We start from the raw sequence: 17,881 nt of genomic DNA, 5'->3' as shown, positions 1-17,881 counted from the left end.
CCCCCCCTTCCTTTACTTTGCGCCCTTTGCATTCAATCTTAGATTGATAAATACGCTTCTTTCTATCGATTATATTATATTATGCATGTTTACAAAAATTTATCCAAGTTTGACAAGAATGAATTTAAAATTGGACTGGAGTTTAAAAAAAGAAAAAAAAAAATGATTCTGAATCTATTATTCAACGAATGAAACGAATGAAAAGGTATTTTAGGAATCTCCTTGTAACAAGCGGAAAAGTATAGCGACATCGAAGTGGCATTAATCAAACGGGATGAAGCATACCATGGGACGTGTGCGCGAACAGAGAGCCAAGGGCAAATTGAAATATTTCATTTAAATGTGGCCACGAAAAAAAAGAGGCAAACAAAGATATAAATTGTCCAATGTAACGAACAGAAACAAAAGAGAAAGAGGGAGAGGGAGGGAATTTATTTCATTTCACCCTGGAGCATCGTTACCTACGTCGAAATAAATCTTAAATCCCAAAAAATTCTGTGGAGGAGAGGGGAAGAGAGAGAGATACACACACGCATATGCGAAGATTATTACACGAATTTAACACATAAGCTTATACTTATATCGTTCAATGTATAAGTTTAATTCGACAATGCATTTCCTGTCGAATCGTTACGTCGTTTATGATCTCGATTTTCATCGACGTGAAAATTTCGTGATTAAAAATAAATGACGCGCGTTGTGAAATGTACGACCAGCATCGAGAATAACGAATGGGAGAAAAACTGGAAAGTATATCGAGATCGAAAATAGTTCGCGCTTTCGTAGAAACGGATTAATCGAAATAATTAATTCGCGAAAGATGATCCGTATTCATACATACGATTATTTGGAAATCGTTTCGATTCGTGCGTTCAATTACGATGAGGTTTTCTTTATGGATCCGCGGTACCGAGGTAAATTGATCGAAAACAGGAGGCCCTATTTTTCTCGTGCGTGAATCCTCGTAAATTTACATTGGGACCGAGCACGAGTTCCATCGATAAATTAAATTGCACCGTATTGGCGTTCATGTATAATTAAAATTTGCAGGTATTTCAATCTATTATACGGACGAAAAGACGCAAAAATATTTGCACAATTAATTGCAATGGATAAAAGGCATAACTAATTTGCCTGTAATTACATTAACGCGACGTTACGTAATGTTGTTCGAGGTCAATAATGAGAATATAAAAAACAAGATGGAAAAAAAGATACAAAAAAAAAAAATTTTATTTGTAAAAATTTTTAGCGAAAAAAAAATGATAAAATTGAACAATTTTCTGTTTCCACAAATTCCTGCATTTTACATTATATATATATATATTTAACCGCTTTCTTAAAATTTTCTGAAAATTTATTATAACTAATAAATAATTAATAATTATTAAAATTCTCATATAAAAATCTTCCTACAAAAATAACTTCAATTAATCACGCATAATTAACGACTTCTTCTTTTGCAATAGTCAATTCATCTTACAAAAATGTTTTGTATTTGCATAAAAATTAACGTTCCTAGTCGATAGAAAATTATGCAGCGTTAAATTAATTAACTATGAGCGATAAAAATCCTTGCAACGAAATTTTCGATAAAAATAATTCCTAACTAAAAATAACCGCAATGACCCTTTTAGGGGATAGAGGATCCACAAGTTGGTAATCTCTCAGAAACAATATCCCCTACACAATGCGCGGTGCGTAAGGCAATTTACGCCGCGATTACACCATACGGGCTAGCAAAATAAGCGCGCGTTAAAAAGTAAAAAGGGCGCGAGCCAGCGAAAATAATGAAACGTGGAAGGAGGGGTGGTCCGCGGGCATCCTCCTCCCCGATGGCCCATTGTTTCGCGCAGGGACACACGCCGGTGCGTGTCGTGAGCACGCGCGCTCGCGTGACTATGGGCGTGCGTGTGAACTCACGCGGCCACCTCCGCGCCTCGTCGTTTTTCTCTCTTGATAACGCGTGTGCCAGCATTAATGTTTGCAGTCACAAGTTGGAAAGTTTTGTGATGGCAACCCCGAACGAACAGTTGCCAGGGAAACGGTTTGTTGTGCCATTGTGTTCAACCCCACCGACAGAAATTCACCGACCGAACCCCGTCCACTACCCCTACCGTAGCTACGATGCCCCTACCTGAGCGCAACCTAACTCGGCTTGACCTAGCCCAAACTAGTTATAGTACCAACAACCAATCGGCAAGATTAAATTTCTTTTGGAACCGTTCCTCGCTGTTACTTTTCCGTTTCTAGAGTACTCTATATCATATTCGATTCCACGATTATGAATGATATCCATGCGATATCATTATTGCGAGACCCGTCGATATCTTTATCGACTGCCTTATCGACGACTCAGGATTTATATATGAGAGAGAAGGGATAAGAGTTTCCGTCAAATGAGGCAAAGAGAATAAAAACAGTGTAATCTATTAAAATATTAATAATTAAAGAAAGAATCTTAAATTATAAATATATTATACATATGAACATAAGAACAAAGAATATAAGAATGATCGTACTGTATCGTTATCATTCGTGGTTAGAAGAAATCCCAAATGAGGAATAAGAAGACAAGAAGGAATAGAGAAAGAAAGAAAGAAAAAAATTAAGATGACAGCTTAAAAGAATGAAAGAAAAAGTGGATCGGCAGAACGTAATAAAGACGCTTATCAATGGAGAAATTGTTAAAGATTTTAAGGATAGATCATCAAGATTGAAGAGTAGCAAAAATCCTGTTATTACTTTAAAATATAGTAATATGAGCGAATTTATTAAAGGATAATGTAGCGTAATAAAGTTTTGGTTACGATTTATACGAACTTGTATATACTATTATACATGTAAATTAAAAGCTTCTTTTACGAAAATATAAACGATAGAATGTTTGATTCATTCATGAGGATTTTCTAGCCAAAAAAACCACAAGGAATTCACTAATTGAAAGATACACATATGCATGAATCACGATTAGAATAGTATGATCGAATATTTAACAATATAATCGATGAATTAATTGCAGAGTCTGGCAAACATTGTCAGAAGCAGTTAGCGTTACGAGGAAATAATTAGAGTCGAAGTTCATGGTGGAATGATCAGAAGATACGCTAGCTAAAGACAAGGAAATCGTTAATACACGTGGGATTATTCGATAACGAGCTAGCAGCATTAAGAAAATTAAATATGTCGATTATATACTTGATAATTATTTCAACGATTGTTATTAACCGAAAAAGTTCAATTCAGATGAAGCGAATATAAAGATATACAAAAATCGATGAAGTTATTCGTCAAATTTTTATTATTAAGTGTAAAATTATTAAATATTTGTATAAAATAAGTTAATTTAAATCATTTATTCATCATCAATTAAAAATTAGCTAGATATATTAAGTTATTATTATTAAAATAATCAATACCTTAAATGAAAATGATTATATTAATTGAATTGATAAAACAATAAATAAAAATTCTAATTTGACAACATGAAATTTGTAACAATTACTCAACATGAATATTGTAACGTAAACGATCGATTTTTGTAATTAATTTAATAATTTGTATTCTTATCGATAATAAAATTATGAAATAAACTATTTATATAATGAGAATGTAAAAAATGAAATTTCTAAAAAAAATTATTAAATATGCAGAATAACTTTTTTCTTTCTGTTAATTTTAATTTAATATGGCGCCATCTACTTTTAGAGTTAAGCAATACATTGCCGTGTAAATATTTCTAAGATAAAAGTCCGTACACACGCATAATTCAATATCGATTCAATAATTTACATCGAACAGATTCTCAATCGAAACGAAACGTTAATCGAATCATTACAACATAAGAGGACTATATTTGTCATATGCAAAAACATTAATCCCAACTCCCATCGGATAACATCGTTTCCGATTCACAGATGGAGTATGTTTCGTTGTAAAAAACAGTGTAAAACTAATTCCACTACAGTTTCGCGCAATAAATTAATCGTGCATCTATGCTTTGAATCAAAATTATTAATACATAAAAGCATTCTTAAGACAATAATCACAATTTAGGGATTACTTAATGATGAACGCAAAAAATATCGTACAAAAAATTATGCAAACACGTGATATGAAAAAAAACTATTGTGTCATTGGCTATGGAATACTTTTTTATACGACGCTACGCCCTGCATTGAATAACCAGTTAGATAACAAAGATTCGTTGAAGGAATAATACGAAGTTATTCTTCCGGATTCAAATTACGTGACAAACAATCGCATATAGATAATATTATTCTGAAAAGAAAATGCATGTAATCACTCACGCATTATAAGTAATATAGGATTATATTGTATGGCATAAAACAGTAAGCACAATTCATTAACTTACTACTCTTATCAAGTAAGATAATGTTCATTGTTCAGTTTTATCCAATTAATTAGTCATTATATGATAGTGAATGGTGAAGAAATTGATCAAATGAAAACGGTACATAAATACGATATGCTCGCACGTTCATGTTATTCCAAAATACGTAAATTTCTACAGACATATTATGCCTGGTCGCATGGCCGAAATTATTGACTTAACTGTCGATTCAAAGCGTCTAAAAACGCATGGCGTAGAATCACTACTGGAAAAAACATCGAGTTGGTTATTATACTCGACATATAACCTCAACAACTTTATTAACGTTCCAAAAACCTTATAAATTTTATTCTCGAATATTTTATAAAATTTGGAGTCACAAATGGTTCGAACTATCATTTACGGCTTGACCACGCGTACGGAAGAGGGCTGACGCGCGAGGGTCAGAAACTAACCCCCAAAAAAATGTATACGTCGTCCTTTCGGAACGAAACACACTTTACTATCGTAATTATACGTAAATTATATAGAATTTAGAAACCTTAACGAAAAAGTATTAAAGCATAATAAGAATTTCGACTTACCCGATGCGTAAAAAAACTCCAGAACTTGATATAAACCGGATGAATTCTCACTCACAAACACGAAACTTAACAGCAATCACGATACAATGGCGAACAGCGGGTGCGTAGCAGGGACTGAGCTAATGCTCTCGCCATCTGTCGAGCATTTCGCCAAATTATTGACGAAAAGGACATCTTCCATTGGTCCGTCTCCTCCAATCAGGATATGGTTTCAATTTACGCGGGAATGCTTTGGCGCTACGCAGCCATATTGTAAATTCATTCGAATTAGAAGTTGACTGTAACGTCAAAAAAAAATGAATTGTAATATTCATAATCTTGATCAATCATTATCTGGTAATATAAAATTTATATTCATTTTTTATTTTTTATAATTTATGATTTTATATTTTTTAATGTAATATTATTATGAATATTAATGTAATATTATTATAAATAATATGATAGAAATGGAATTACAATATGATGATAAGATTCAAGTAAACTCGAATTCTAATGAATTACATCAAATGAATAAAGAAATAAATGATATTAAATCAAAATTATTCGAATGTCAAAAAGAATATGAATATACAGAGGTAGAAATACATAATGTCAATCAATTGAAAGATAAAGGAATATATGTATTAAATAATGTAGAAAGAAATTATAATAATTTAGATGAAGAGTTAAAACAAATTCATTGTAACTATGTAAAATGTATCGAGAAAGTTAATTCTGATAATGACACTATTCAACAAAGAATTAATTCGTTAACAATGCAAAGAGATAACTTAAAAAAAAAATTAGATGAATTAAAGAAAACAACAGATGAAAATAATAAAAAATTGATAGAAATCAAAAATATGATTATAATTCAAGAGGTACATTTCATTATATAATATATATATATATATATACATCGATATAATCAATATAATCAAACTAATTTTTATATTTTTATTTCTAGAAGAAAAATATTGCATTAATACGAAAATTAAAAAGAATTACAGAAAATGTATATATTACACCAGATTTAAGAAGAAGAGTAAATATGATTTTAATGGATTCCAGATTTACTAACATAAAAAATTCTAATTATAAAATATAAACTAATAAACTATATAATTTAATACTAATAAACTAATAATTTAATAAACTAATAAACTATATATTATTTAATATATGTATTTATCTATTTAATATTGTATAATTTATAAAATTATAAAATAAGATTTCTTCTATTTACAGTTTTAACAATATTTACCTATTTTTTACAATATTCTTTATCTATTTAATCTTTTCAATTCTATCATTTATTCATTATCTAATAATATTAGACACTTTTGCAATACTTCCATTCTTTCTTCTAATGAATTTATAGCAATTTGAGTTCTATTTATAGATTCTGTTATAGTATCATTCATAGTCACAATATTTGATCTCTTTTCTGCAATTTTTTCCATTAAAATTTTATTTTCTTCTTCCATCTCATTTACACGCTTTTCCAACAACTCGCTTTCTTCTTTAATCTTCTGTGCATCCAATGAACGTAAATGCGAAGATACATTGCCAGGTGGTCTCCTGAAATAAACATGAAATATATATATATAAAATTATTATCAATTATAAAATTATTATCAATTATAAAATTATTTATCAATTATAAATTAATAATTAGATATTGATTGTGACTTACCAAGCATCTTCGACCATAGAAGCATCTTCATCCGATAACTTCGCAATTCTTTCTAATCCATTCTTTAAACTTCCTTCATTCAATATATCCTCCAAATCGTCGTTCATATTATCAAAAAGCTCTTTGCACATCGCTTTATACAATTTTTGACCAATATTCCGTTTTGATTTTAAAATTGTTAGAATCTTTATAAAAGCATCTTCACTGAAATATTTTTAAATAGTTTTTAAATATCCATTCAAATAAAATATTAATTTTAAACTTTACAACAAATTAATTGTACTTTTTATGAATATTAATTAATCTACTTAAAGTTAGTTAGTGTTAATTTTAATTAAAAATATCATATATAGAAACATATAATGTATAGAACAATACATCTTGTTTATATTTTATTTATTAATTTTATTGGTACATATAATTATTAGTTGATACAAAAATGTGTATAAATTATTGTGTATATATAAAACAATAAAAGAAAATAATAATATTATTTTTTTAAATAAAATGAAATAATACTAAATAAATTGCATTTAATAATCATTATGACGTGGCTCTACTATTGCCGAGATCAAATTTTTCTTTGTTTACCGTCCATAAAGGCTCGCGCGATTGAATGGGGGAAGAACCAGTATTCGGACAAGCCAATCCAGTTTCGTAGTATTACAAGCATACAATAGCAATTCGTAATCGCATTACACAATTTCCGTAAATTTTTCCGTAAATGATTATAAACATAAAATTTACTGCTTTTAATTATAAAAATATAAAAAATTAGATTATTTAATTCATTTAATACAATTTAACTTTAGAAAAATTTTAGAAAAAATTAAATATTTTTATAAAGAAAATTTAAACATAAAAATAATTATAATTTATATACAATTTTATAGATTTATAAACGATACACTTAAATATACAATATTACATATCTTGTGGAAAATGCAGGAAATTACGAACATAAAGACCACACCTTTGATTCTTCTTCCGTTGATTTATGCGTACTCAATCAGGCCGGGACGGGTGCAATTTGATGTCGACACTACATATTTGCATTAGTCCTGACCTAATTGAATACGCTTCATGATATGTTTCTTCATTTCGCCAAATTTTAATTTGATCACTTTTATGAGATCATTATGAAAAAAATCTTACCATAAATCTTCACATCAGAATAGAAAATTAACCAAAAAAAAAGAAAGCATGTAAATAATGAAAATAATGAATACTTCAGTCGTAAAACACGTTCATCACTAAGCTATTTTAACGTGAGAATAACGGACGAACAGAAGCACCCGTACGATCCCCACGACACGTACTATACGAATGATGGAGCCGAACGATGGTGACCACACCAGGGACCCTTTGTTTCCTCGAACAGTTCGTGGAATTCTTCGAAGGTCAACTAGTGTGTTGGGTTTCAAAGAGCGGCAAATTCTGGGAAGCCAGAATCGAAGGGAACCAATTTTGAAAATCGACTTGTGCCCACAGAACTACCAAATAGCAATGGACAATTGTTTAGCCACGTGAACACCGACAAATTAACATACGACTTCCAGAGAGGCCAATGACATCGAGTAACACCATCGTTCGTTTGGGTCATTGGTGATCCCTCCTTCTCTTTCATCACCTCTTCCTCCTCTTTTTACCACCGATAAACGAAGTATCATGCTCACTAAAATATATTACTACATCTTACTTGGTTCTCACTGATTATGTATTCTCTTTAGTTTTCTTAATTAAAATAGCATTCTTAACCGCGGCTCGTACTTGACATACTTATATACATTGCTAGTACTGTTATCGTGCAAACATACGCGAAAACATAACCTGAAATTCAACGATAATATAACCAAGCTTGATTTTCGTACAATAAATCATTTCCACATATATTTATTTTAAATTTTCCATTACTGTATATTTTACAATTTTATTTTTTAAAATATAATTTATATTTCAATATTAATATTAGAAAAATACTATAAACATATTGGTAATTATTCGGAATAACAAGGTCCTCAACAAATAATTTTTGGAATGTTGCAGAATAAAATTTTAAACAACTTTTTCCTTTATATATTATCAGCCTTAATTTTCGAAATACTTGCAAAAAAGAGATTGCTATTATTTCATGGAATTTTTTTTATACATATATATTTTGTAGTTGTACATGCATAAATATATATAACTACTTATTTATTGTTTGTATAAATACATTGCAATAATCAAAATATCAAATATCAAAATGTATAACAGAAAAAGCAGTCAAAAAGCTATTTTCTTATAGATTATAGTGGATTTAATATCTCAAATCCAATGCCAAATTTGAACATTCTTCAGATCTGCGAAATGCAAAAATAAAATTCATCCTTTTGGGAAATTACAATGATTAAAATTACAATGAATACCATTTTTAATATTTATCGTTGTAATTTCGATGGCTCAAAAATTCTTTTATTTTTGTATTTTATTTTTGTAAAATATGAACGATGCTTAAGCTCGATGTTGGATTTGAGACATTTTAATTCATTATAATTCATAAAAAAGTTAGTTTAAGATTTTTTATTAATTCACTTGTTATACATCTTAGTTGTTTGCTGTTGCTGTGTTTATATTAACAGAAAATAAATGGAAATCATATACTTATGCATGCGCAACTACGAATGTATACATTCTTAGAAATTCTAGCAATTTTTAAAAAAAAAACTGAGCAGCGATAATAAAAAAAAAAAAATTATTTAAAATATTAATTTTATAAACATTTTCAAAAATTATAAAAATCAGTGAAAGTCTTCTTATTTCATAATTATCTATACATTTTTTTAATATATTTATAATTAAAAATTTATAATTTGGATTTAAATATTAATTAATTGCGCATGCGCATATATGTGTATCTAAAAGAACCGGGAACGCCAAGCTGACAGCTTACATAACCTCTAAACATTATTTCCTAATAACATATTATAATATAAAAATAATATATTTTATTTTAATTATGATAAATATTTTTTTCGTTTGCGCAACAAGACAATAAAAATGATATTTTTAATTTAAATATTGAAATAATATTAATTACCTCACTGATTCTGCAATGCATTTAAAGCTATTTGAAACTCCAAGTTGAAATAGAAAAATGTTATTTGGATGCTGCTGCTCTCGATCCTCTTCCATTTCGATTAAATAATATTGTATAATTACTAAATTCTTGAATTTCAATAACTGAATATTTCACAAAAACTGGATATAACGGTTTTTCCATTCTACAAAATGCAAACTTCTACCACAAACAAGCTATAGAATAGACCTATCATACTGTGAGAAACTTCGTGTCCCATGTTCTGAAATACCGATCGTCTAAAAAATCAGACGTTTTACAATGCCCTCTATAATTTAAAATGGTAAATTTAAGAATTATATTCGATTCAATTAAATCAAAATTATTTTAATATAACAATTTTTAGATTTTTATTTGTAATTTATATTTAGCAATGTTTTTCTTTACAATAATAAAAACTTAATACACGATTAAATCTAAGATAAATATTCCAACAATTTTTGTTGGAAAATGAATATGAAAAATGATTTTTATATTATATTTTGAAATTTTATAGAATAAAATAATAATTTTATATTTATAATGTTGAATAATTTATAATTATAATTTATAATTATTATAATTATGTGTTTGAAATCTTAGTCTCTATATGTTTTTATAGTTTTGAAAAAATTCTAAAAATTATTTATTATTAAGTTTTATAAATATATTTAAAATATATTTAAAAAATAGATCAATCATTTATGCCAAAAAACATGCGATTTACCATTCGTAGATAACAGACTGGAAGAACAACTTTCTATTCATTCATATCATGGACGAGTTACTATTCCTCATGTACGGTATTATTTATCAATATTTTATTTCAAATTCATATATATATAAATTTAAAAAAAAATCTAACACAGACAAAAGACATAAAAAAGTTAAAAAAAAAAAGATAACTTCATATACAATTTTTTTGTTTTATTAAAAATTAATATTAAAAAATATATATTTTCTATAGGAAATATTCTAGGAAATCATAATTTCTGAAAATTAATAATATATAAGAACATTTTATTCAAAATGAATAGTAGAAATGGTTAATGAGAAAAAAATTAAAAATATATGTTACACTGAAAAGAATGTAGTGCTGAGCTTCGCTATAACTTACTATCTAATTAACATTCCAATTAAATTAAACACGAATGTGACTCCTAATCATCTGCATCACTATTAATTAGATCTAAGATCACATCGATTTTAATTAGCATATATTCGTGAAATATCTTCTAAATATGTAAGAAAGAATAGAATTACTATTATAAATTTAAAAAAAAAAATATTCCATTAAATAAATATAATAAAAAAAATTGATTTTTTTTTATTTTTTATAACATATTTTTTATATTTCAAATTGAATTATGAAAATTATAAAAATTAAATTGACGTTTTAAATTTATTATAAAATTAAACATAATACAAACCGATTGAATTCATTTTTATATTAATTCATGTTTTGACGATGCAGTCGAGCATCGTTTTAAGCTCATGAGTCGAAGGGCTTGCTTTTATATTGTTCAGCATCCAAGGTGAACAGGTCGAGTCCGGGTGTCGGTATACAAACTATAGAAATTAGATCATCTAACTCCATAGCTCGGGGCTAATGGTTTTCATCTTGGTTACAGCATGACTGCACCCCTACCCTCAGCGAACAGCGGTGTTACAAGTGTTCAGCTATGCCTTCAGCTTCAAAGGTCAGCATTGACGGCTAAAAGAAGAAATATTCGCCGTTACTATAGATTCTCAAAGTACCTTAGTCGAACCAATGTGATGCACCTCTATTCCATTATGCAACTAGACTGAACTATATTTTCTTTTCCCGTAACCATGAGCCAGCTCACAAAGAGAAGGCTCAGAGTGTGCTACCGTGAGTACCCATTCACTCGCTCACTCAGGAGATGACCCTTTTAAATCGAGAAAACGACATCTCGGTTAGTCTCGATCGCGTCGATCGTGGAGGATCCCGGATCGAATAATTGCGATATATTTTCAAATTCCATCGAAGAAGATTCATCAGTGGTAATCTCTAACAAAAGATAATTTTACTAACGTTCCTTTGTTCTTCTAATCCTTCTACCATCTTTATCCTGATCAATTACATCGTTCAACTTGGTTATAGCCTAAAGGCATCTAAGCAAAAGGAGAAATGTTTAAATTTTACATATTACTGTGAACGAGAAACGATTATCATCACGATAGTACGCTCGGTATCCCGGATGAAAGTATACTAATACGTATTTTAAGAATTCCAATACACAAGAATTCTCCATCAATTGCATCAGGTTGTTGCATAGAATTGCGAGAAGATAGTTTAGTCGCGGGAAACGCGTGCTCATCTACTTCGTCATGCTCCCTGTTATCATTGCGTCCACATGGTTGCATCAAAGCATTCAAAGAACTACCTAAACCGCAAAAATATTTTCCTCCTTTGTCGACCTCTATGTGGTTCTTTCGAAATGGTGCAATCATCTATCTAGTAAGATCGTAACAAAGCAAGATTTGAGATGATAGTAGGGAGGCATTATGCGTGCAGTCCCTCCCGTTCGAGATCATTATTCAATAACGACGTGTGAGCCGCTTCCGCAATTTTCGTTCATGTCTTATTCTCTTAGAATTCTTACTGGGGAGAAAGTTGATTTGGAATTGTCGTCTGATTATTCTGATTACGGGAATATCCTCGCGGCAATAGAGTATGAAATTATTTCTCTTTACACATGCATATGCCATGTTGTGTTCATAACTGCAATTAACTAACCTATCAAAGCTATACCTAATATTTCCTAATCCATTAAACTGCAACAGATGAACAAATAATGATATTTCACAATGTACTTTAATCATACAAAATATTTTAACAAAATAAAATATCCAATCTTCTAAAGAATTCAATTTTCTCATTGGAAGAAAACACAAGAACAAAAATGTAGTAGAATCTATTGCTAAGGTAGTGGAACAATAAGAAGAAGGTTAAAAAAAAATTTTATTTCTCCTATAAAACTATCACCATATTCGGCTTTTACCGAGAAGATCAAGTGTCTCAACTAGAAGAACGATGGATTAGAGCATAGATCGCTTATTACTCGGCTAAGATCCTGTCTTCTCATGCACGATCCTTTTTTGGAGACAGCGCCCACCGTTAGAGCGATTCGACGAGCGTCGAGATTGCGGCGGAACAATTCTCGATAAAGTGTTTCACCGATGAACCTCACCTCTGGCATAACACGAGCAGCAAGATAGATGAATGCACGGATAGCGCGGCAAAGGGCTGGGTCTTCTCAAAGCGTATCGGTGTATTCGGAGACTCGATCCGTTTAGAAAGCATCCCAGTCTATTCTTTTCAGTTTATTCTTCTCAAGCTAAGATATACATTGTCTCGAACGATCATAGTATCCTATTATCGAGACTCACGATTGCCCCGTTTTTTTTTGCGCGAGCCGCACCCCTATACCAGTTAATTCGAATCGACTCACAACTCACCGATCCTATCGATTATTAAATCATGTTGATTTCTATAAATATATATTGATTTCTGTCCAATGTCTCCTCGATTTCCGACATCTTCTCTATCTGATCCGATTCCAGAAATCAGATATCCGTATAGCATGGATTGAATTTATTACCGTTTGAGATTGATAACTAAGCGTATTATTAAGCGTATTAACTCTTCCAATGCTAGCTGTAACAATCATTTATCGAAATCGAATTTAAAAAATTAGCCGAATAAATGGAATAATATGGAATAGAAATAGGATCACAATCTGCTTTCCATGAAATTACCTGAGAAATATAATATTCCGTTTATCCTTCAAGATTGTGAAGCTAGTGGAGCGAAGACTGACTTGTTTACCAATGAGATGAGAAATGCATGGGAAAGACCGATGTGATTTATTGTTTTCCATAGGACTGATTTTATTTCTGCTTCGGTACAAGTCGGTTTGTCGAACCATCAATACGAGTCTGCAAAAGGCACATAAATCGATTTTAGAAATTAAAGAGTTTACATAACTGCAAGCAACACACTGAGATAACTCGTTGGGGGAGTGAGATAGATTACCTCATCAGTTCAGGAACTTTCTTCCACAAACTTATTATAAGCATCATAGAAAGAAAGTATGACCGATTACGCAAAGCATTTCACTCACCCTTTAGGCAATACACGTGTACTATAACTAGATTCGATGTCAAAGCGATTGTATTCGAAAGGATGCAATTTAGAAAGATTCAAATAGATATTGATCTCTCAATTGGAATTACACTGTAAATTTGAATAAATGAACAATTTTTTTTGTGATTTTCTTCGCTATCATGCTCTACACGGCAAAGAAATGAACATATTCTCACGGCAATCATATTCACTAATACATGTTTCTCACTAATAACGCAACATCAATTAACGTTTCTATATTGCAGTAATGAAGACCGTCTATGGAAAGCTTTCTAATTATAAGCTTCAAAAATTATTTATATAAAAGCGATTAAAAATATCATTGATCTATGTTCGTAAAAAGAACCAAAAAGATGATTCAAATAATAAGATTCATCTATAGAGGGTACAATAAATCATAGAGAGTTAATCACAATATCGTTCGTGAAGAAATCAAAAATCTTTCTCTGACAAAGATTAAAGAGATCTCTGTTCACGTCATTTCGAATCAACTTGGTAAAAGTCTGAAATCTGAATAAGGAACTATTCGCGACGATCCGTTCCAAAGCAAAATCGAAGCAACTTAGACGAGAGAGGTAAAAGATGGTTATTGGGAAGTGATCACATCGAGGCGTCTGCCTTAGAGCGTGAGTACGGTGACCCGAGGAATCGTTAAGCGGAAAGTTACGTGCTGATCAGTAACACTAGAAACGATTTGGAGCGGCCTCTTATATATGTACACGCTCGCACACCTACGTGAAATTACGTACCATCGGTTGATGCGCAACGCACCAGGTTGCGCAATAATCGCGCGCGGTTGCAGAGCATGCGTTGCTCTCTATAAGCCATCCCATCTATCGTGGATGTTGATGACGATGTCGCATGACCCCGTGTTTGCTGTTGCGATATCGAACACGAAATAACCGATATAATTATAAAGATGGAACACACGCAACTTAAATCATAGTTGAATCGCAATCTTCAATATCAGAAAGACTGTCGCGGTCATCTCCATTAGACGCTATTCTCTATCTTTTTTTTCTTTTTCGATTGTCTTTTACCGAACGAAATATGGCACCTCATGGTAACCTCTCTTTTTCTAACAGACATAACTATCATACCTTCGCCTGTCTATACTTTTTATACATAACAATCTCGGTTCACTTTCATGTCGACCCGATTAGCCGACCTTCAGGTCCAACGAGAGATGCCCGCCGATCTATATCACTTAGCTTGCGCAATAACCTCTCATCCCACATCTCTCACCGAGAGCTCGTCTTCAGCCTTCTCCCTCGATTTTCTTTTACTTTTTCTTTCTCTTAAAACTCTTTCTCTGTCACTCATTTGTTAACCGAGTTCGCGAACTTCGCTGAGGGACGCTGCACCGGGTGTTCACCAGACTCGATGCTGTTTCTGAGAGTCTTCCTCCTAGGTGGGAGGAAGACGATCCTGAGGCCACGAATCGGTATATAAGCACGGTTGCTCCGACCTGAATCTGCACAGACCAATTATTGCCATCGTTTGGCGATAGAACGTTCCACTGTGCGACTAGTATCAACGGGGAAGTTCGTTTTTCACACAGATCGAGCATTTCGTCAACGAGATGAAATCGGTACGAGTAACAGTACAACTGTTTTTTTCCCGCGATAGATGGCGTGTCTTTACGAATCTCATCACTGCTTTCGGTCTTTGATATCGATTTCTCGAAGAATCGCATGTTAGTGATATCAAATGCGAATCAACGTTTTATTATATCTATATTTTTTAGCATAGATTATTATAATATTAAAAAAAATTAGTAATAATAATTTATTTTTATACTTTTTTTTAATATTGAATAGAATCTGTGAAATATGACATAGTGTGTTCACGAAAATTTTTTAGTGATATTACGATAAAAATTATGTTTTATTTTAATTTTGCAATAATCTAAAAACATTTTAAGTTTTCCAAAAAATTGACTCATTACCTTGTGACTTCAGTAGTCAAAGTATTGACAATTGTTTTAACAGCTCGCTATCGCGTTATTGGCTGTTGTTGGTACGTGTTACGCAGCCCGATTAGACAACACTTACCTTCCCCCGGGCAATGCAGGCAGTGCAGGAGGTGCAGGATTAATACAAGCTCCCAATCGTCCTGGTGCTCCAGGACCTGGTAGACCTGGTGGACCAGGTGGATCAGGTGGACCTGGAGCATTTGGCAACGGTGGTGGAGGACTTGCAGCATATAGCAGTGGTGGCGGAGGCGGAGGTGTCTACGGTGGAGGTCGTAAGTATTATTTTTTAATTAGTTTTCAATTTAAAATGTAAAAACTATAAATATAATGCATTCAAAATATTTACTAGTTGCATATTTTACCTCGACTTCGAATAGAATATTCGATTTATTATCGAATGATCAAATGAAATCGATTCTATCGGAAAAATCGATTGTTCGATATAATCGAAATAATAAATTCGGAAATCGTTTGAATTATTTTTCAAAAATATTATATTTTTTTAAAATTTGCTAATTATTGCAATTTTCTTCGTTAAATATTTTTTTTAAATATGATTTTCAATAGAACAGACAAAATTATTGATTTTTCCTTACAACAAATTACTATATTTAACACGAACATAACAACTAAAATTGCAACTTATAATAGTATAATAATACGGTCATTATTCCATGTTAGAATTTAATGTCTTCTTATATAATGATATTAAGATTTATTGAAAATATCATGAGGACTATCATCAGAAGACTTTTTGAGTTTGATTATCGTTTATTTTTTTTTATTATCTACTCTTAATAGCAGATTCTTTTAAGTGAAAGGCAATAATAATTTCATATTTTTTGATGAAATGAAATTGCAATTACTGTTATTAAATCAATATTTTTTTATCGTTTTTTAATTTAATTTCAAATAAATTTCAATTTTATAACAAGTTATTAAGCAAAAATTTTTAAGTTTTCAAACTTTCTTATTTTCTTCTTTGATTTATTCTTGATGTCATCCTAATCTACGTAGGAATATAATTTTTTGTACTTGCATATTTGTTATGCAATTAAGAGAAAATATGTACTTAAACGGAATATTAATTCAGCACCTTGATACCATTTACTAATTCTTTTTTCTTGTTAGTTCCCGACTAAAAATATTACTTATCATTAATATGAACATTTTACACATTAATAAAATTTGCGCAGGAAATCTTGATGCATGTGTAAAAAAATTCGATATAACAAATTATTTAATTTACGAAGGGAATTATCGAGACATTTATCATACATTGTTTCAACAATACGCGCATAGAGAAAATTATTTAAATGATTATAAAATTCTGTTGTATCACATCATACATAGCAAAAGCGAAGAAAGAAAGAAAATGATGAAACACATTTCGTCGGTCGAATTGCATAAAAATATGTAAAATATGCTGTGAAACCAGAGCTCATTTCGTGTCATGGAGACGAAAGAAAAGTGAAAATCGCGGTTCAACGCGAAACACTTAATCACTTTATCCCTTGAGGCGCTTCTCTAATGAAGATACCCGGCACGATTCCAGTAACGAGACTCTCGAATCTACGTACGATTCGACGATGGTGAGAATTCTCGATGGATTGCGAAAATAACATCAAAGCGTTTCGTCTCTATGTCTTTTGTACAGTCTCGTCGCGACCGACCGAGTAATTAGGTTCTATTCACTTATGCATTAATCTCGAGTATGTTCGCGGATTTCACCTCGTGTGTCGTAATCTCGTGTAAGGCACAGATATGTTGATCGATAAAAAGTCGATTATATGCGACAAAATGGGAGATGTACGTTCTATTCGAATCACTTGAAATTCTGGCTAGCTTGAATGCTAGTTTTTTTGATTTCGCCGCGACTAGTCGATCATCAACTTTCTCAGGAGTGCTTAAAAGTCAGTTGTAGAGAAAGGGTACTAGAGTCAATCAAAGTCTGTGGTAACTCGGCTATTTTTATAACGAAACTTTATCCGAGTTAAATCACTTTACCTAACATTTTGAAAA

At 31.1% G+C, this 17,881-nt stretch overlaps 3 protein-coding genes and 1 long non-coding RNA gene across 4 annotated transcripts in view; 2 read left to right on the top strand and 2 right to left on the bottom strand.

The window, feature by feature from the left end:
- The first annotated feature begins 3,710 nt into the window (after positions 1–3,710).
- On the top strand, positions 3,711–5,976 carry LOC116186869. The gene is made up of 2 exons (XM_031515387.1): positions 3,711–5,274; positions 5,386–5,976. The coding sequence occupies exons 1-2, from the start codon at positions 5,235–5,237 to the stop codon at positions 5,817–5,819; spliced, it is 474 nt and encodes a 157-aa protein (XP_031371247.1). The 5' UTR covers positions 3,711–5,234; the 3' UTR covers positions 5,820–5,976.
- LOC102672602 lies at positions 5,541–9,974 on the bottom strand. The gene is made up of 3 exons (XM_006610046.2): positions 9,696–9,974; positions 6,617–6,820; positions 5,541–6,501 (listed from the first exon to the last, which is right to left on the bottom strand). Exons 1-3 carry the CDS (start codon positions 9,788–9,790, stop codon positions 6,234–6,236), a joined length of 567 nt encoding a protein of 188 aa, XP_006610109.1. The 5' UTR covers positions 9,791–9,974; the 3' UTR covers positions 5,541–6,233.
- LOC116186871 lies at positions 7,203–7,929 on the bottom strand. The gene is made up of 2 exons (XR_004151921.1): positions 7,772–7,929; positions 7,203–7,682 (listed from the first exon to the last, which is right to left on the bottom strand). It is a non-coding gene; the product is annotated as an uncharacterized LOC116186871 (long non-coding RNA).
- Positions 9,975–15,218: 5,244 nt separating the features above from the next.
- The window catches only part of LOC102681145 (pupal cuticle protein 20-like), a 4,504-nt gene continuing 1,841 nt past the window's right edge, over positions 15,219–17,881 (top strand). The window contains exons 1-2 of the mRNA XM_031515399.1: positions 15,219–15,475; positions 15,876–16,131. Of these exons, the coding sequence (XP_031371259.1) occupies positions 15,467–15,475; positions 15,876–16,131 (265 nt within the window). The 5' untranslated portion in view covers positions 15,219–15,466. The remainder of the gene's footprint in view (positions 15,476–15,875; positions 16,132–17,881) is intronic.

Source organism: Apis dorsata, unplaced genomic scaffold (genome assembly GCF_000469605.1).
Source record: "Apis dorsata unplaced genomic scaffold, Apis dorsata 1.3 scaffold_68, whole genome shotgun sequence".
Classification (NCBI taxonomy): domain Eukaryota; kingdom Metazoa; phylum Arthropoda; class Insecta; order Hymenoptera; family Apidae; genus Apis; species Apis dorsata.
This window is presented reverse-complemented; position numbering and strand designations above follow the sequence as displayed.